General features: G+C 33.8%; 1 protein-coding gene across 6 annotated transcripts in view; it reads right to left on the reverse strand.

Annotated features, from left to right (window-relative positions):
* The window catches only part of Bub3 (mitotic checkpoint protein Bub3), a 43,160-nt gene that overhangs the window by 4,500 nt on the left and 16,521 nt on the right, over positions 1-22,139 (reverse strand). For all 6 annotated transcript variants that reach the window (XR_011331650.1, XR_011331648.1, XR_011331649.1 and 3 more), the window contains 4 exons: positions 20,641-20,792; positions 10,836-10,994; positions 6,325-6,470; positions 4,691-4,830 (listed from right to left, as the gene is read on the reverse strand). Coding sequence is in view for 3 of the 6 variants with exons in the window: in XM_069823681.1 (XP_069679782.1) it covers positions 4,691-4,830; positions 6,325-6,470; positions 10,836-10,994; positions 20,641-20,792 (597 nt within the window). In the remaining 3 variants the exon portion in view is untranslated. The remainder of the gene's footprint in view (positions 1-4,690; positions 4,831-6,324; positions 6,471-10,835; positions 10,995-20,640; positions 20,793-22,139) is intronic.

The raw sequence follows: 22,139 nt of genomic DNA on the forward strand, positions 1-22,139 counted from the left end.
ATTTTACACTGCTTAATTGACTCCATTGTTTTAAGCAGTAAAGTGTCTACACTATTCAACTACTAAAACTACAATAACAAAATTTTATCAAACATGACAATTATTTAAAAAATAACAATGTTTTATTCATCTTCTGAGTGAATTATGTCAAAATTACTAATTTTCCATTTACCTATATAATATTTCACTCAGGAATACTGTACAAGAACAAATGGACAATCATTTTATCTGGTACCCAGACGACAAATGTTCAGTTTGTCCATAACATTAAATTAAATGAATGAATGAATAAACAAATAAATAAATACTGACTTTCAAACCTTTAATGAGTTTTTAAAATGATGAACCACCTATATTTACAACTCAGTATTGTGCTTACACTTGACTTCTGTGAAGTACAAATGGATAACCTCAACATTTCTCGCCTTCTCCTACATGTGCGAAATATCAAGAGCATTAAAAAACCGCAGTGAGAAGCTATGATGAGCGGGGAAGAACGGACTGTTCAGTGTTCACCTCAAACAGGTTCGCAGTTCAATCACTGTTTCACTGTCTAATATCACCGTGATCATAAATGAGCAATCACAGGTCGAACAGTGATCACAAAAGAGCAGTTTATCTCATCACTAATGACAACTAACAACATTGAAAAACTGAATATGTTATCCTTACTCCAACACCAGTCACAATATCCAAACATGGAACATTTTAGTAGTTCTTACTGTTCTCTTAACCTTTTTCCCCAAATTAGGCATTTACATCATTCTGTCACCATTTCTCCATTTCATTACCATTCCGTAGCGTTCCCCAAATGCCAGCCGGCGATGCATTGAGGGAGTTGGCCTATGGACGAGTTAGTTTGCCTGCTCGAAACCTGGACCAGAGAACCTTAGTATGGTCAGCTGGTGTGGGTTGGGGAATGCGTCACCAGAGGACTAGCGCAATAGGTCTAGATCTGAACAAGGTCGCAGCACTGGGCCATAGTGCCCCTCTACGTAAAAAAAAAAAAAAAAAAAAAAAAAAAAAAAAAACTGCTCTCTTTATTTTCAATCCAAAAGATTACAATACAACTGCAATTATGATTGTTTCCAGTTTGTTTCTAATATGTTCTTCTGCAATCTCTCTACATCAATAATAGTTTCTGCTGAAAGCTCATGGTGCAATTCTTGAAAATTAATCTACACTACACTTCTTCTGTAGTGTAAATTTTAATATTTTCCTTATAAACTCTCTTAAGCATTTTTTTCGACAGAGTTAATTGATGTCTTATCTCGACAACTTTTTTGAACAGGAGTTTTTTAATTCGTTATTTTACAATGCTTTATTAACTGTTATGGTTATCTAGCATCTAAATGAGATGAAGGTGATGTCAGCGAAATGAATCCAGGATCCAGTACCTAAAGTTACTCAGCATTTGCTCTTAATGGGTTGAGGGTAAACTCCAGAAAAAACCTCAACTAAGTAACTTGTCTCAACCAGGATTTGAACCCAGTCAAACATTCTAACCATTATTCTACAGCACTGAACTTTAAACAGGAGTGTTCCCGTCACTAAGAACTTTTGTTATTAAACAATCTTAATTTTGATAAATTAATCACAACAAAAAATATTTGGCAAACAAAATCATTTCCATGGACAACAGTTCGTAAAATATATTTTACAATGGCATTTTATGGTGCGTTTTTCTTGTATATGTAAACTGCTATGTCAGTGCTAGGACTTACATATGCCAAGGAAGTTGACAAGTGTCCTTATCATGTGTTACTTTATCAGGTACCTGATAGGCTACAATGTAGGACGATTTTTAATTAAATCAGCATTAATATTGTTACTGCACTGCATATTAAGCTTTTTGAATTATGGGTACACGACTATTGTTTTAGATCTGAAGGGTCTGGATTGCTGTATTTAAAAATTGTACAATTTGATGTTTACTTCGAATACTTCAAGCTTCTGAAGATCTTTCCCGTATCTCCTACAGCTTCTTCCATTTCACACAAAAGTAAACTATTACAAATGCAGATTCTCAGTATGTGTTAAGACAATGAAATTGACAACGAAAAATGAACCTATCATATATGGTTTAAATTTAAGTATTTACGTCTAGGAAGGTGTTGTGCCACCTATTGAGGAAGTTGAAAAAAATATAATATGGACAGCACTAGTTTTAATTTAAAAGCAATGCAAATAATAAGTTTTGAAAAAAAAAAAAAAAAAAACATATTCACTTTTGATTGAGAAGTCTACACATTAGACTGGAAAACAATTCATTATCTAAAACATTTCAAGTAGGTGACACCAAATAAAAAAAAAACTCAATTTTGATTTTTTGGAGATACTGAGTTATAAAAAAAACTCTCAATGTGCATGCATTGCAGCATCTTTTTTCACCACAAATTCTACTTGGACCGCCAGAATTCGAACCAGGATGGAAAGCTGACACCAGCCATTTGGCTAATGGCGTGACCTAGAATATGGTTATGAAACACTTGAAAGAACTTGGGAGAAACCAGTGAATATTTCCCTGCCATGTTGTTTAATAATTACTACTCGATTCACAATCCCTTAGTAAAGATCGCAGTTTTGGAATCATTAACATTAAGAGTGAATGAAAAACAGGAGCTGATTATTTCACTTATTTTGAATTACAGAAAAAAAAAGAAGTATAAATCTTTGTCATTAATTAGTTTCTGGGTAAGTTTAAAAGGATTTGCCAGTGTTACCAAATAAAGAAATTACAGCTCCATTACCATTTTCTTCCATATATTTGTGCGAGAAATCTTTTCCTTCATATGTCTATTTAAAAATTAACACAGAAACAGACTCAAGCATTTATTTATCTTCTGTGGCTCGCACATCCTTATCCTTGATATCGGAGATGTAACTATTAAAACTTGTAGGTCATGAAAGAGGTTTGAAACTTTGAAACTACACAGTAACATAAACTCATATAGAATTTTATGACTAGAGAAAATATTTCAGTAATGTTGTCTTCTTCTTCTTTTAATGGCCTTCCTTTGAGATCTTCTAGCCCATTTGGAATCTGGTATCCCAGTAGATGTGTGAGATCGTATTTCAGTAATGTTAAAGCAGTAATTTTCAGTAACATTTTAATTTTAAAACATAAGAAATGTGATAATATTGTGACAATAAAGATAACAAAATGTTACTCAGGTACTATTCATTCATTCATTCGTTCATTCATTCATTCAATCACAGTGTTCAGCCCAAGGGCAGGTCTTTCTCTCTGCTTATTTAATTTCAGTTTTGATTTTTAAAATAGATGTATAATCATCTGAACTCGCACTTACAGTTTCAATATTTAAGCGTTCTTGTGTTATTTTTGGAGGTGCTCCAGGTTAATTTAAAACTTGAGTTATTACACCTTCTGACTTCAATTATTAACTACATTTCCTAAAAATTAGGTACAGAATTATATGCATAACTCTATGGATATTTATAAGGAGTTCGCTTAACTGAAATCTTTGTGGGGTTCATGATTCAAGTTTGGGAACCAGTGCTTAGGGAAATGTTGGTTGTAAAACTCTGAAAGAATGTTGCACTTAAAAAAAAAAAAAAAAAAAAACAGCATACACAATGTAGCATATGAAAGATAAACTCCAATATATTTTCATACACTTAGTTCTAGATAAGAGGGGGTAAAAACCTTTCGCTATAATCATATTGTCCAACACAAATTTTACAGAAGGTACAGTAGAATGTACTCAAATCTCCTTTACAAGAAGTTAGCAGTGCAGTGGAAGAAGCAGAGAAGGAGGAAGAGGAGGAGGAGGTGGTGGTAATAATAGTAGTGGCAGCACCAGCAGCTGCAGAATTTTTAATTATGCATTCAATTGCAAAGTTATTAAACATCGAAATTCAACATGGATTAAAATGACTGACAAACTTTGCCTGGAAACCTCTATCAGGGATAGAAATGTTTTATATGCCATCAACTTACGACGCAGACCTCTTCCACCTGGAAGAAGCTATGTCAAGAGTTTTATTGGCTTTTAAAATTCATCGTCTTTGGCTGGGTTTGAACCTGCAAACCTCGGATCAGATGGCTAGCTGCAAGAAGCTGTCAGCTACCTAAGCTGACCAGACAATGGCTTTCGGAAATAGTGGTCAAGCTACTACTGGGGAAAGAAACTCAAACTGATTTCACAGAAGACCCAAGTGAACCCCAAGGTTGTTTTAGATACATTACAACATGTGTCTAAAATACATGTAATAGTTCTTTAGATAGTATATATGAAGCTTCCTGGGTTAAGAGAAGTATTTATTATGCTAACAACTTAATATGTACTGCATTAAAGTTATGGCTAGAAATCACAAAACATGTCCTTGAAATTTATTGTGCAACTGACTGGGAATTATAGAATTTTACTTATTAAAACAATGACAACCATCTTATTGTAATTTAATTATTATTTAGACAATTGTAATTAAATCACATTATGCCTGAGCAGCAACTCTGAATGTGGAAAGTCAGCTCTGTGACGTATCCCTGCTACATCTTCAAAAGCATTTATATTGTCATCTAAATAAATACATAATTTAAAATATCTGTGAAATGTATCTGATTTTGTCTGATTTGTGAATTTTAACCTTATACTGATAAATAAATGTAACCAACCAAATGTTTACTGTTGTAATATTATTCGTACTAAAGTTAGTTCCAACTTACCATCATGACTGAAACACAGTGATGAGATAGAAGCATTATAGCGATGAAATTGACATAATCGTTTCTTATTAAATCCATCCCAAATGTTGACATATCCATCAGAGCCTCCTGTTGCAAATGTGTTGTAACCGGTATGGAAACTGTAAAAAGAAGATTAAATAAGTTATATCATTCTGCTTAAAATTAATCCTTAACAAATGTCAACAGGGAACATCATTGAATTCGGATCTTATCCCCCCCTATACCGGGGAGAAGGGGGGACCAACAATAATTCAGATACCTAACAATGCCAGAGGCAGTTTATGTAATTAAAAGGTAACATAGTAAATCGGGATCAATTAAAGAAATAAAGCTTTCATTCGTTCATAGTTAAAAAAAAACTAGTAAATGTTAATATAGGCATTAACTTGAAAATGTTAATATTGTTACATAAAACAAAGTTAATATGAATAGGTAACTATCCTTCTGTGCAATTGTCAAATAAATCCAGTATTAAGTGTTCTTTTGTGTAAATTATATTACTGAGTTAAAAAAAAGTGAAATTTCTGGAAGCGGGAGGTGACATCCTGGAATTGGGGGCAGGGGGCGGATTCCCTCGAGGTCACCCCATGGATTCATCACTGAATAGGGACGCTTCTATGTAGTTCTAATACTACACCATTTAAAACTAGATAATGCAAAAAAAAAAAAAAACAAACAAACAAACAAAACAAACAAAGAAAAGATTTTAGAAAGAAATGTTTTAAATAAAAGTTAATTAACTTTAAGGGCGAATGCAAACTGCATTACTTATGTTGTACTTGGAGAACTTTTCAAGGTCATTTTTACTTAAACTACAGTTTCCAACATAGCTTCATTTCTTATCCAGTATGTCCATTCCGCACACTCCATTCTTCTTCATCAATTGAAGATCAAATAAATTGTAATATACAGTTTCAATTTGACTAATTCCAAATCCATGTCTAAACGAATGAAACACTTTTCCAAACAAAATTCAGATATTTAAATTAAAACTATTTAGAATACTATTGAATATTATTAAAATGACATCAGGCGATATGTGGCCATGTTTACATCATTTGATCCAAAATGCCAAGTTCTTTACAAAAGTCGTTCACATTAACTGTGGAATTGGACACTGGGGAGCAATGAAATGACTCCTTAACAGGGGTATTAAGAACACATGTACACTGATGTTCCAAGATATCTGACCTACGATTTTATGATCGTGTAAGCAAACTTTCTAACCACGAGATGTCAGATAAAAAATTGACGAACTTTGAAAGATTTCCACTAGTTCTCAATAGGTGGCACCATTATTATTGAGGCAGTTAAAAAAGTGTCGGAGAAAATGATGATATAGATTAAGCATAAATTATTCTCATAATCGACAATATAAGTGGTTTGTAGCTAAATCCAGCGTTGTTTTACAATCAGTAGAGTGGGATGAACATTTGAATTCTATAATGCGGGTATATTTATGTACGATTGACAATACTGACTATTATCTTCACAGAAGTAAGAACTAAAGAAACCACACTTACACCAACAAATTATCGATCACTATTGATTAGATATCTTTGAATGTCAGTGTACAACTGAGATTCAACAAGTAGCTGTGGTTTCTGACTCACCTGATAGCATTCACAGGATAAATATTTTCAATTCCACCTTCTTTTATTCTATGGCATTTAAATGCATATTTCTTCTTTTGTACTTCAGGACTTGTATCTAGGTACTCAACTGCTACTCTTCCTTCAATACTGCTCAGTACATAGCCCTGTTATAAAACATGCTCGATATAAATCCTGAATGGCAGACATAACAAATATCAGAAGTAAATATGAAAACCCTAAGATACAATTATAAATTATTTTATACTCCAGTATGAGCTAACACTAAATGTTAGTACACAGAGAGGGAAATGTTTCCTCAAGTTACTTCTGCACAATATTCTCACAAGACCTTTAAAGAACTTTAAATTAACAAAACAATTTACTAACAGTGTAACTTTTTAGTACAGTACGATTATTTAGTCTTGACAGTCGCCGACAATGTGCGCCTGGGCCAGGCAAGTCCATTAAGTTATGTCAAGGGATGTTCAGGTTAGTCTGTTGACTACAGTCAGAGTGATCGAATGTCACGCATGCAGTATAGCGTTGTTTTTCCAGTACACTTAAGCTGTACTGCATTCCTTTACCGACCGCTCGCCCTTATCTCTAGTTCGGAACTCACCCCACTACTCCCAGTACTTCACCTCTTTCGAGTCGCTGAGCTGTCAGGACTAAATAATCCGTCTGTACATCTGCAATATAAAATTGACGAAAATTTTACACTAACAATATTACAAATATAAATGCAAAGAAACTGTATTGATTATTAATGATGGATTCACAGGTTATCAGCCGAGTTAAAGTTGTGGAATACTCCAAGCTTCTGGCTACAGACTCTGTAGGGAACTGATGATGCCGTTGTTTGAATGTCGTCTTATGTATAAAATGGTTCGGTCAGATGATGCAGGATTGGCTAGCAGTGGGACCAATCCGGGGCCGGAAATTCTGTATGTTCATAAGCTCTGCCCCTACTGGGGTTCCTCTTGTGATGTTGGCGGATGGCAAGCTTGGATCAACCAGCTGAGCTAGGTGTTGGTCTCGGTACTCAGTGTAGGATCTCATGAAGGCTTTAGTTTGTTCAAGGCCGGGGTTCAGGCCTTGCTGAGGTGCAGGCCACCATCCATATTGAAGTTGTTTGTTTCTAATTTAATTTCAATGGCCTTCAGGATTACTTGGATTTCTTGACGATCTCAGTCTCGTTGAACAGAATCCCTGTGCTTATTTTCTATGCTGTTGAGCCACGGCGGATTTTTCAGGGTAATGTGTATATATAAGACGACATTCAGACAACGGCATCACTAGTTCCCTGACAATGACTACAGAATCAGTAGCCAAAAGCTTGGAATATTCCACAACTTTAACTCGGCTGATAGCCCGTGAATCCATCACTATGAATCAACGCCGAGAAAGCCTGAAGTCATACATGTATTGATTATTTAAAGTCCCTTCCCAAAAGAAGCTAATCAGAAACAATGATATATTCATAATGAAACAATGGCGAGATGAGAATGGAAGAGGAAATCAGATATTGCAAAAAAAAAAAAAAAGTCTTTCAGTCTCTATTTTCATAAATCTCACAGAAAGACATGCTGATTCAAATGTCTCAATATGTCAATCTTCCAGACCTATTGATAGATATTCAACGTAATAATCTTAAACTTTTGTGTACGAGGGTCATTCCAAAAGAGATGCACAACTTTTTTTAATTCAGTTTTTATTCTATACCTCTATAATTTATGGAGTTCATAGAAGCATCCTTCCTGTTTCTATTCAAATTTAATTCAACCCATTCTTCCCATGAGTGGCGCCATCATAACACTCCTCCAAGATGACTGCTGCACTTGGTATTCATCAAAAGCAAAGTGCTCTTAGCCTATAGAGTTCCTGTGTTATGAGAACAAGACAATGGGAAACATTCACAAGAGGTTGAAAAAAGGTGTATGGAGATGCCACTGTTGATTGCAGTACAGTTAGCCATTGGACAAGCAGATTATCTGGTGAAAGAGGGGATGCCAATATTCGGGATTCTCCTCACAGCAGCAGATAGCACCCCTGACAAGTTAGTTAGTGGGGTTTAAATAGGGTGCGTCAGTTACTATGGCTATTTGTCCCTTATCTAAAATTCTTAAAAAAAAAAAAAAAAAAAAAAAAAAAACAGAAAAACAAACAATACAATAAGCTGAATGTTAAACGAACTAAAAAACGTTGTCACAGTAAAGTCGAGGTACAAAAATACAATATCAACAAGTTGATTCATAAAAATCATAAAAATGAGCAGTTCTCAGACCCTAGGTAGTATTTAAAAAGAAACAATAAAATAATAAAACAAAGACCACCAGAGACAAATTATATAGCGCATTTCAAAACAATAAAATTTTATAAAATATTTAGATATAAGCAAAATGGGTCAATAAAAACTAAATCACCCTGTCAAGTCCTGTATTCGATAAAAATCTCAGAATTACATTTGCACAATTAAAATCATTTGCAAGAGTGTCACATAGAGTCGGTCAAATTGCACATTGTCAACAGTCACAATCGTATTTCCTGCAATGCAATAAAATATGTTCAACCATAAAAATTCCTGGTAATGTGCAGCGCGTTAACAATATGATTTTGGCTGACAAACACATTAACAGTCAAAGAACAGCCACTCCACGTTGGAATAGGAGAACTAAGTGTGTGCAGAATATTGAAACAGAGTTGAAAAAGTTTTGTGCCAGGTGAGTTCCGGGGATGCTGACAGGAGCCCACAAAGAAATCCGAAAAACAGTGTGCAGCTAACTTTTGAAACAGCACAAAAATAATGGAAATTACTTTCTTGCAAGAAATGTGACAGGAGATGAAACATGGTTCCACCATTTTCAACTGGAGATGAAGATGCAAACAATGGAGTGGCATCATGCGAACTCAACCAAAAAGACATTTAAAAGTGCACTTTCAACAGGAAAAGTTATAGCTACTGTGTTTTTCGATTCAGAAGGACTCTTGCTTGTGGACATCCTGCCATATGGAACCACCATTTAATTCTGACTCATATATGGCAACTCTAAAGAAACTTCAAGCCTCTATTCGACCACACTCACAGAAACAGTTTGTTTTGCTGTTGTATGACAATTCCCGGCTATATGTCAAGACACAACACCATGGATGAAACAGGAAACTTCGATGGACAACATTGAAACATTCACCATACAGCCCTGATCTGGTGCCATGCGATTACTATTTACAGTCTTGATCTGGTGTTCTGCAATTACTATCTCTTTGGTAAATCGAAGAAATGCCTTTGCGGAACGAGATTTGAAGATGACTCCCTCATGAATGCTACTAAACAGCTCCTCAAACGTGCTGGTTCAGACATTCACCATGCAGGTAAACAGACTCTAGTTCCGAAGTGTGTAAGGCAATTGAAAGAGCTAGGGATTATGTGGAAAATGACATTTTGTTCCTGAAGGATGTATCTACATTCTATACAAATAGCGAATCTGTGGGATAAAAATGGAATTAAAAAAAAATGTTGTGCATTTCTTTAGGTGTGACACTCATATATCTTGAACTCATACAATTATAGTGAAACCTCACTGAAAGACCATGCCTACTAAATAGACTAATGTAAAAACCCATAAAGAAACGTATTTTTTACCTGCATTTAAGGACGATGCCTTTCTACAACCACTGTCCAGCATTTGAATAGCCATTTTATTAATTTTACCACTCTTAAGCGACCAGATTTCAAATTTAAAGTATGGTATTATAATTTTACAATGCAGTAGGTTAATGCATTAAGTAAATTGTGAGAACTTGAAAACAGTACTGTACTTTACATTCCAAAGTTAAAATTAAATTTGACAGTGTTGTAACTATTCATTATTTGTTCTGAATATATTGCTGAATATATGATCCTTTAATCCTCTATCAAAGGAATGTGGGAATTTCTAGTGAGAAACAAGTTGTTGTTAAGGGTTGTGACTGTTGCATGTAACCTTCAGGATTACAGATCACCTGTATGGTACTTGCTCCCTTGTTTCACAGTTTCATTTCTTCTGGCATTGTGTAAAGTTGTTACAAATTAAAACATGTTCAGTAAAATGAAAAGTGTATTATTGTTGGAGGATCAAGTTAAAGCAATTTGCGAAAGTGAAAGTGATTTATCTGGAAGAAAAATAGAGGAAAAATTTAAATGTGACAATATTCACATTAAGTTTTAAAACCAAAGAAAAAAATTATAACAAAGTGGAATTCCATTGAAAGACATTGCAACTGGAGAATATATAAATGGATCTCTTAATATTTTGAAGGGTAGTCTAGAGAATGAAAATAGTAAAAGAAAGAGAGAGAGAAATAAAATGGCGCAGAATTCAATTTATGATTTTCTGAAATGGAAGTATAGAGGCTAAAATTCTTTACACAAATTATTATAATTAACAACATAGTCCAAGTTCTTTTATTTATATACTGGTAAGTATAGTAGTTTAACTCATTATTTGTGTAAAAAAAAAAGCCTCCCCCTAGTAAGTATGACTTTTACATACCTGTTTATTAGGGAAACAACGAATACAGCGAGTCTGGTACTTGAGACTGGATTCTCTACGTTGATGAACATAACCCATGTTGCGAAGGTCCCAAACGTACACTTTACGGCCAGCTGTGCCTACCACAAACTTTTCACCACAGAGACTCATTGTATATACCTGAGAAAGAAATCATTCCAAAATGAATTACTTTTAAGTATACACCTGATGCCTTAACAAATTACTTATCTGTAATCTTAAAACTCTAAGCCTTTGACAAATATGGTCTTTCTGCATTGGAACGTGGTTTCACTCTCTATACTTCACACAACATGCCAGATATATGTATATCAGTATAAGGTGCAGATTATCATGATATTTTGTTTTATGTGAAATAAACTGGATAAATGGGATGGCCGAATCAAAATCAAATAAAAAATGTTTTGCTTTGGACTTACTAAAATTTGCAATGAAAAGTAGAAACAATGTTATACACACACTGCTAAAAAAAGTTAGAGAATCACGCTGAAAACATTTGTTCTTTTGTAATGTTTATGAAATAATGTATTTAGTACTAGTGTGATAAGAATATTGCTTAGATGTTGGAAAACATAATAAAATTAATACCAGTGCTTTTTATTCATCATTCATTATATTTTTCTTTTTTAATTTCTGCAACATAACTGTCAAAAACTTTTGCCACTACCAAAATTTGATTATAAAATTAATTATCTACAAAGTGAGTCAAAAGTCTGGAATTGCTCTAATATATATCTGATACTTTATGTTAGATTAATACAGATGTTACCATTATTATAGGACCACTGAATCAACCTCCTGCAGCTTGAAAGCTGCCATCTTGGATGCAACTTTGAAATTTTAAATAAAAAAGGAGTTCTATGATCACTCCAAATTGTGATATTTTACGTGAAAACCGACATGAAGTATCTCAATTCCTGTAGGTAATATTGTACAGTAGTGGCAAAAAAAACAGGACCGACCCTTGTAGCTGATTTCAGAGTCTTGTTCACTCCAGAGCACGATAGACTGGTAACTAAGACTTCCGTGGTTCAAATCCTGCCTGGGAAGGAAACTTTTTTTTGTTCCTTATTCAATACTTTTCGATTGCAGCGATATTTTACTACTTACTTACTTACTGGCTTTTAAGGAACCCGGAGGTTCATTGCTGCCCTCACATAAGCCCGCCATTGGTCCCTATCCTGAGCAAGATTAATCCAGTCTCTACCATCATATCCCACCTCCCTCAAATCCATTTTAATATTATCTTCCCACCTACGTCTCGGCCTCCCCAAAGGTCTTTTTCCCTCCGGCCTCCCAACTAACACTCTATATGCATTTCTGGAACCGCTCATACGTGCTACATGTCCTGCCCATCTCAAACGTCTGGATTTTATGTTCCTAATTATGTCAGGTGAAGTATACAATGCGTGCAGCTCTGTGTTGTGTAACTTTCTCCATTCTCCTGTAACTTCATCCCTCTTAGCCCCAAATATTTTCCTAAGCACCTTATTCTCAAATACCCTTAATCTCTGTTCCTCTCTCAAAGTGAGAGTCCAAGTTTCACAACCATACAGAACAACCGGTAATATAACTGTTTTATAAATTCTAACTTTCAGATTTTTTGACAGAAGACTAGATGACAAAAGCTTCTCAATGGAATAATAACAGGCATTTCCCATATTTATGCTGCGTTTAATTTCCTCCCGAGTGTCATTTATATTTGTTACTGTTGCTCCAAAATATTTGAATTTTTCCACCTCTTCGAAGGATAAATTTCCAATTTTTATAGTTCCATTTCGTACAATATTCTGGTCACGAGACATAATCATATACTTAATCTTTTCGGGATTTACTTCCAACCCTATCGCTTTACTTGCTTCAACTAGAATTTCCGCGTTTTCCCTAATCGTTTGTCGATTTTCTCCTAACATATTCACGTCATCTGCATAGACAAGATGTAACCCATTCAATTTCAAACCCTCTGTGTTATCCTGAACTTTTCTAATGGCATATTCTAGAGCGAAGTTAAAAAGTAAAGGTGATAGTGCATCTCCCTGCTTTAGTCCGCAGTGAATTGGAAAAGCATCAGATAGAAACTGGCCTATACGGACTCTGCTGTAAGTTTCACTAAGACACATTTTAATTAATCGAACTAGTTTCTTGGGAATACCAAATTCAATAAGAATATTATATAAAACTTCTCTCTTAACCGAGTCATATGCCTTTTTGAAATCTATGAATAACTGATGTACTGTACCCTTATACTCCCATTTTTTCTCCAATATCTGTCGGATACAAAAAAGCTGATCAATAGTCGATCTATTACGCCTAAAACCACACTGATGATCCCCAATAATTTCATCTACATATGGAGTTAATCTTCTCAAAAGGATATTCGACAAAATTTTGTACGACGTCAACAAAAGTGATATTCCTCGAAAGTTACTACAGTTAGTCTTGTCCCCTTTATTTTACTACTTAATTAACTTATTATTCCCAGAACATGAATTTTACCAGCTTATTTTCTAATGGCTTTCGAAATGGCAGCAGTCGAAACTACAACAATTTCAATAGATTACTCGCTATCTTGTGAATGCGAGCATGGCATACGCAATGGCTCATTTTGGGGACTTTGATTATTCCATCGGTCTGGTTTTTTTGCCACTACTGTACATTAAAGTTTCCACAAAATTTTTTGCCAGTGTGTGTAACTGATTGATTCATTGGTCTTATAATAAATGAAACAGTGCGTTCAAAAACTCTTCAAATCACCATTTTTCACGATGAGTTGTTTTTCACAGAAAAAATAGTTAAAATTCGATTCATCCAATGATAGTAAGGTATGTCCAAGTTCAAACTCTCAACACATATTTTGAGAGACTTGTAATATTGAGTGACGTCAATATAATTTTTAGTACAGGACTTGTATGATTATTGAAATCACTACTGCTTTCTCTGATGCTGCTAATGCAGATTTCCACTGTTGACAAATGAATGCTGGTTCTGTACCATATATCATGGCAGACAATGAAGATGATGGTAATGATTTTCGAGTAAAGAAAAGAGTAACGGAAGTGAATGGACGAAGAATAAAATTAAACAGATGCAAATTAAAGCAAAGAAGTATGTAAATTCTAATGGAGAGAAGACTGAAGCACAGTCTAGTATATAGTCATGAAGCTCAATATTTACTAAATATGCAAACATAGGCAGTTGAAATATGCATCCACAGATAGTTGCTCACCACCAGGATCACTACTATCACCTCATCACAGACTCTTTCCCTAGCAGACGATAAAATGTATTGTACTTTCGATAACGTGTTCTTTTGAAAAAATTAACACCTTCCTTCCACTATTGAAATACGAAATACATAAGGTTCATATATTATTTTCATAAAGCATATATTATATTTTATAAACTCACCTTCCTGGATCTTTCGGAAGAAGGATAACTCTGACCTCTTTTTCTTAGAATTTATAGTGCAACAAACGTCTCCTTGCCTCATATTATTATTCAAATTATTGTATTTTAGCCATTTACAGTTATTACAACCGATAACAAACATTTCACAGTCTCCACAACTTTTCACAACAATGCGAAATATGACACAGTCAATGCCTTTTCGATTTGGACCGCTGTAATGTATGTTCGAGTTTTATATTTCAGTGTATGGAGCTCAATGAAATATTATATTATAACTTTATTATGTATCATTGCTAAGTTTTATTTAGTGTAATGTGTCCTTAAGTTTCGTGTACTTCTTGCTGCATAATATGTTGCAGAAATAATTATAAAACTGTGTTATTTTAATGTGAAGAGAATTTTACATGTTAACATAATCTGTTCGCATCAACATTTTAAGTCAAGAATTAAAGCTATTTTGAGGCTTAATAAAAAAGAATTTACAATGTGATTTTAATTTAGCACATTTATCTTCCTTAATTGTAGACAGAAAATTTACTATACCACTCCTATGGAATTAGTGTACATACGATTGTGTTACTTCGTCTCTTAGGTTGTAGATAAATACAGTAATTCAGTCTCAATTATAGTATTAAAATACAGACAAATTGAATGTGAGGGGTATCATACATAACAGTGTCTTTAATTATAATGTATACTTGCGAATATAAGTTAAATATAGTAAACATAACCTATAATTTTCATACGACATAATATACAGGTACATAAGTAATGGCAGGGCAGTGGAGATCACTAAAATTAGACAGAAAGGGGCAACTGGTACAGTAAACATAACCTATAATTTCAGCATAACTAAATATCCATGCGGTGCAACTGAAAATTATTGAATCGTGCATAAATGAATGTACAAGAATTTCGCAATATTTAATCGAAATAAAGGCAGGTATTACACATACGAACAACGTAATCTTCACACCAAAAATAATGTTACATCTTAACTCTCAAGTGAATTATGTCTGAAATGTCTCATAATCATTGTTTTAAATTTTATTAATGCAATTACACTACATTTGGAAGAAATATATGTTACTCTTTATGCATTCCAACTAATTTATATGGTTGAAAAGCTGCCCTTCATGATCGGGTTAAGGGAGTCACATGGTCTGCCTTATGGCCTGTATTAGATCACGATGGCAATGGCACAGTCTATTGTTCCTAGTACTCACAGCGCTCTAAGCGGCTAGCAACTATCGTGAGAAATGCAAGAAATCATTCCAAGCTTCGCGACAGTATATATTAGACTGTGACTGAAGCACGTAAAACAAGAAATTACCGGTACAGATGAACATGCTTCATTTTGCTGCTCTGATTACTTTATTTTTGTAAGGCAATACTTCTTTTATTAATTAATTTCTATGTTTCTTTTCAGACGTAAACAAGGGTGCCTCAATAAGTTTTCTAATGAAGTTACAAAACATCTTTTAACAAATATAAATAAAACGACTAGCAAAGATGCTCAAAACGCATATCTGCTTAGTTTCACTGATGAGCAGAAAATTAGCAAATAACGATCACCTTTCTTTAAGTCTACAGTACGTAATGAGTCTTGAGATAAATGTAACCATTTGCACTTCCAGACTGTACTAGGAAAAGGAAAATATATGGTGTCTTGAAAAAGGTTTGCCAGCTTGTTTGATATTTATATTGGAAGAGTAATGAATTTAACACAGAAGTATGGTGTCCTACTCATAGCATAATGGTCTAAGGCATCTTGTTTGGACTCACATTACAGAATGAGTGCTGGTTCGAGTATTCATGGGGGGAGAGGGGGGGGGGGAGAGAAAGTTTCTTGTGAAATTTTGGCCAGCATATGGGACCAGTGGCCAGCTATACTAGGGTATCCAATTTGAAAAGAACAATAAAAAACTTACTTTTCCTTGACATCTCCTCACCAAATTTTAGGTTTCCCTGACCAACCAGTGACTGGAATGAAGAATGTTAAGCTCTCTACTCTGGATTACTTTTTTTTTTTTTCAGGGGACAAACTTCGTGTAAATTACAAAACAATTTTTTAATTAAAAACCAACACAGCAAGAGATGAATGGCTGCCAAGAATAACACAGTAAGTAACTTTTTTTCAGAGAAGAGTTAAAACATGATAGAAAACAAGTGATAATATAATATCACCCCAAAAGTTTTCACTCCGATTTTAGGAGTAGTCATTACTGAAGAGATTAGAAACAAGATAATTGCAGCATATAAATGGAAAAGGCTGAAAGTGCCAAACACAAAAATGTTCAGGAACCACAAGAAACAGATAGAAACACGGACTTTCATATTGAATATTCTGTAAAAAATTAAGTCAACCTTCATGCATGAGAGAATTAACTAGGAGTAGTCTAACAGCGACAGCACATAGAACGGTTTCAAGTGAAAAAACGATTATATCATATTTGGCACTTAGCTTTCACCATTTACATGCCACAATTGGAAAATATACACTGTTTAGCTATAATAATAATCTATACTAATAATAAATCTGTAGCCGAAATTTTTCTGGTAATTTTCGATTTTCCAAAAATAATTGGTCCTAACATATATAATTAACCACCCTGAAACCGAAAATAGCTTTTTTGAAATTTTTGTTTGTATGTCTGTCTGTCTGTATGTTTGTTACCTTTTCACGCGGTAATGGGTGAGCGGATTTCGATGAAAATCGGAATATAAATTAAGTTCGTTGTAACTTAGATTTTAGGCTATATGGCATTCAAAATACATTATTTAAAAGGGGGGGTTATGAGGGGGCCTGAATTAAATAAATCGAAATATCTCGCTTATTATTGATTTTTGTGAAAAATGTTACATAACTAAAGTTTCTTTAAAAATAATTTGCGATAAGTTTTATTCCTTGAAAAATTTTGATAGGACTGATATTTAATGAGATAAATGAGTTTTAAAATTAAAATAACTGCCATCTAAGGCCATATAATGAAATAAAAAACAAATGACTTCGTATATAAGGGGCCTTGGACAGCAACAATCGAAAGCTATGAAAGATAGCCTATAGAGAATGTTTCTGTGTTTGTATGAAGTAATATCGGAAGCTAAATTAACAGCTTTGTATAATTAATTATTATTTCACCATTGGAAAGTGTAGTTTCTCTAGATGGACATAATGCTATAATGTTATTACAGTAACTTCTGATATAATATAATGTAATGTAATATAATATAATATAATATATAATATAATATAATATAATATAATATAATATAATGTGTAATGTAATATTATATAATATAATTTAAGTTATTTGAAGGCTTCAGAACCATAGTGGGCCAAACGCCATTTACTGAATACGTAGAAAAGAAGGGTTAAAATTAAGTTATTACCATAATTCAATGGAAACATATAGCAAGTAAAATTAAGTATAGACATTAAATCTAAATGATGTCAATGTTCATTAAACTATGGTTGCATGTAATAACAATTAAGAAACATGTTAAAGGAATTGTCATTGCACCAAATGAGTGCTCTCTGGACCGAAATGATCGCATTTTAATTATTTAAACACAATTTAAATTAAGTAACATATTAAACGATTTATCCTTCAATCAAACACGAATGTTCCCTGGATCAAATGTCCTATTTTAATTATGGAATTACTTTATACTTATTTCTAACGGGTGAAGCGCAGTGCATGGGTACGGCTAGTAGTAGTAGTAGTAATAATAATAATAATAATAATAATAATAATAATAATAATAATAATAATAATGTTTTCTCAAACTTCAACAATTAAAATCTGACACAAATAAAAAAATATTGCCTAACTGAAGCAGAAGTACAAGTGCATTCATACAGTCAGTGACCATATGAATTCACTTACATCACACCACCTCAAAAAAAAAAAAAAAAAAAAAAAAAAAAAAAAAAAAAAAAAAAAAAAAAAACTATAACTAGGGTTATAGCAGGTTAGAGCATAAAATTTTCCTCTAAAGTTTCATCATTGGGGAAATTTCCCTGGTTTTTCAAGAATTAGAATATTATTCATGACTTTTCATGACCAAATTTAACTTCTCTGACTACCATTGACTTTCCAGGATGTGGAGACACTGTTAATAACGATTTGGGGGATCATCATAACTACTCAATACTCCTATACTAGTTACATGATCATTCATCTCTGCTGAGGCACATAGATGTGAGAACAGCTTTCAGCTGTTTGGCCTTGGCCCTCTACAGGTTGTGCCCAGGATTAGAATTAAACATCATGGAAATGTATATTCTTTTTCTTAAGAAACACTTCCCTGATGCTTACTTAACAATGCAATCTGGGACTAACCCAAAAATTGTTAAATGTCAGCTCAAAGTAACTTCAACTATCCATTTGTAAGAGTAAAGACAGGCATTTATGCTTCTGAAAAGAGTTTTGCAACAAAATAAGCATAGAAAAAATGGATTAATCAGGGAAAGATAAGAGATTTCTTTTTGCAGTAGTGTCAAACTGGTTTGAACATCACAAGCATGAGCATATGGATTGCACTGTTCTTGCAGTGATAACTTACCGCCAGGATTGCCACTCGTCTGCTGTAAACGAACACAAGATGGCAGTACAGTCGCTAATGCAATTCAAATGGGAGTTATGACGTGACTCCTTATATAACAACTAGATGGCAGCATAGTAAATCTGACAGAAATTGTTACCGTCAAAGCCTGTAAGGCAGAGCAATCTGGGTATATAATTTAGGCTAAGTCATATATTCTCAGATTTTCAAACCCTGACCAAACCATTTCGTGACAAGTCAGAGAGGTTTGAAGTTAAAACTCAAACTCCTTTGTGACTGATAACACTTAACGCATATACGTAAGCAGTTATTTCTCAATAGCACATGTGACAGTGACGAGTGCACACTGCACAGCTGATTGAACCTCATGCATGAAAATATGTTGAGGGAAATATTTAGTGAAAGCTAAAGTACTATTTTTCTACCTAATGCATTACTTTTACATAGGACTGGTTGCCAATCATTCAAGAATGTAACTTCTTTTCAAGAGTCACACTAGGATTCTTTTATTTTTGAGTTGGCATAATTGTAATAATTCATTGTTATTGTGTTTGGTTTCATTCTTCCAGTGTGTTCTTTCAATTTGTCCCATAAGTTTAATTTTTTCTTAATTGGTTAAACTTTCCATCTAAAATTTTCACTTTTCTTCAGTGATCCAATAGAGCAAAAGAAGTTTTTTTTATTTATTAAACCTGTTTTCATCTTTCTTAATTACTATTATCTTAGAAGGTACAAGAGGCAATATGCGTCTTTAGTAGCCTCTCTTACTTCATTGTCTACTTCTCTTTCATGAGGTGCATTCTGTAAATACAGTATTAATGAGTTCTTATGGCATCACTATAGTATAAGTCGGGAGAAACCACACCTTATGAAGACTGTCCAGAAACTAAGGCAGCATTTTTCAACCTTCCTCAACATATGGCACACTAAATTTGTAATTTAAAATCCTGCGGCACACTCATCTTATAATCTAAACTAGTGACTCCTATCACAAATATTTTCACAAATACAAGTAAAATACGACACTGTTTAAGAATGATACAACATTCCAGCTTTACTGATCTAGCAAACCTGGCTACACATCAGTCATTCTCTTCTCTGCTGCTTTCACACATATACTCAGTTTCCTGAATGTTGACTTGTGTTGCATTCACTGAAAGTTGACTCAAGTGGACTCACTTTATATATATATATATATATATATTTTCACTTTTATTTTTTCAATTTTTGTTATGACAACCTTCATTATTTTCATTTTCTTACAGCACAAAAGTATATTATGTACTGCTGCGGCACAACAGTTGAAAATGGCTGGACTAAATATATCATTCTTATCAATGAATTTCAACTACCCTTTCGCTAGCAACCAATTGGCAGGAAAATATTGCAAAGGCTACTTTGAACTTCCACACAAGAAACCAGACAGAACTGTTAACAATGACAATCCAGACTCGAATATGATTTAACAACGACAATCCAGACTCAAATATGATTACAAAAACAAGAAAGAAATAAGACATAATTAATATCACATGTAATGTGAGCAGAATATCTCAAATTTAAAATATTCTCTTCATGGTTAACTAACACAGCTTCCCTAAACTTTTCTTAAATGAGTCTATTCTGAAATTAAGTGAGAATTAAACAACATATTATACTTACATAACATTAAGATACATGGATCATATGTGAAGAGTAAGGAAGAGGAAGGCAGAAAACAGAAAAGATTGGAGAATGCTGGGTTTGCAGTGAAATACCTGTCCTTGGGCAGAACACTATGAAAGAATGAATACGAGACTGACAACAATACCTTGTCTGGCTGTGTGTATGTGCCAACACATCTTGGACTCCTGGGATCCCATAATTTGGCGGTAGCATCCCAACTTCCTGTTAGTATTCCATTTACCTCAGGAGAATATTCAATTGCCCTAATTGCACTATCATGGGTGCCGACTATAGTTTCTATAATGAAAAAGTTACATTTAACATTATTTATTTATTTATTTATTTATTCTGGTAGAGTTAAGGCTATGAGGTCTTCTCCTCCACACTACCAGAAGTGAAATATACACTGAAACAATAACAATAGCAAAAGTAGTAAAATTAATAATAATACTTAAATATAAAATCGTTATTGTGCACATTACAGAGCTTACATATAATTAAATATTGACTAAACATGATATATAATTAACTAATTATAATATATATCCTAATTCTACTTTATAATAGCCCTAAATGACAATTTATACAAACATACAGAATAACCTATAAAAATCGGCTACACTTACGAATCAATTCCATGTAAAAGTAAGTAATTCTTCATTCTCAATTTAAATTGAATAACTGTTCGGCAATCCCTGACATGATGAGGTAAGGAGTTCCATAGGCGACAAACTGACATGGTGAAAGATAATGAACAGAAAGAGTTACGGTGACGAGGAATGGATAATGAAGTCTGATGTTGATTCTGCAATGTTGTAAGGTATTAAAGCAAGTTCTTAGATATTTTGGAGTAGAAGTGAGTAATATTCTAAACAGAACAGATAAAGAATGTGCTCCTTTAAGGCAGACTACGGCGTACTTTATTACAGGTGGGAATACTGGTGGAGGGGAGTGTGACGTCACTGGTCTGTCGGATCTTGAGACGGCGTGATATAAGTCAATGTTAATGGTGGTCTTTCCATTGTCAAAATGCCGCCAAGGTGCTGTGGAAAAGTAATTATATACTGAAAGGTGTTGTTAATGAACATATGACGTGTTTTACTATTCCCAAAAACAAAACATTACGTAACAAGTCCGTGAGAAATATTCCAAGAAAAGACTGATTCCTTCAGATACAATGTCGTGTGTATTAAACATTTTGAATCGGCCTGCATTGAACGCGAAATTTCATATCTGGATTCAAAAGGTGTGGACAGGGTGTTTGTGTATGATAGGCCAAGACTGAAAATTGGCTCCAGTCCTACAATTTTTGGAGGTTTACCAGCATATCTTTCGAAAAAGCCGCCGGTAAAAAGAAAGAATCCTGAAGAAAGGGCTGCCGACACTAAAAAGAGAAAATTAATTGCTGAACATGAGTCAAGTAAAAACGCTGCTAAAGAGGACAAAATAACGAACTTCGACGAGTTAATACCGTGAATTGAGAAGAAATTGCCTATAACAGAATTACAAAATAAGGTAATTAATTTTAAGATCTTCAATGATAAACTTGTTCTCTATACCATTAATTTCGAATCTAGTTCATTAGAATTCTATATGAATATAGAACAAAATCTAAAAGTCTCTGCTTATTTTAATCATATAATT

The sequence above is a fragment of the Periplaneta americana genome, chromosome 4 (assembly GCF_040183065.1).
Source record: "Periplaneta americana isolate PAMFEO1 chromosome 4, P.americana_PAMFEO1_priV1, whole genome shotgun sequence".
NCBI lineage: Eukaryota > Metazoa > Arthropoda > Insecta > Blattodea > Blattidae > Periplaneta > Periplaneta americana.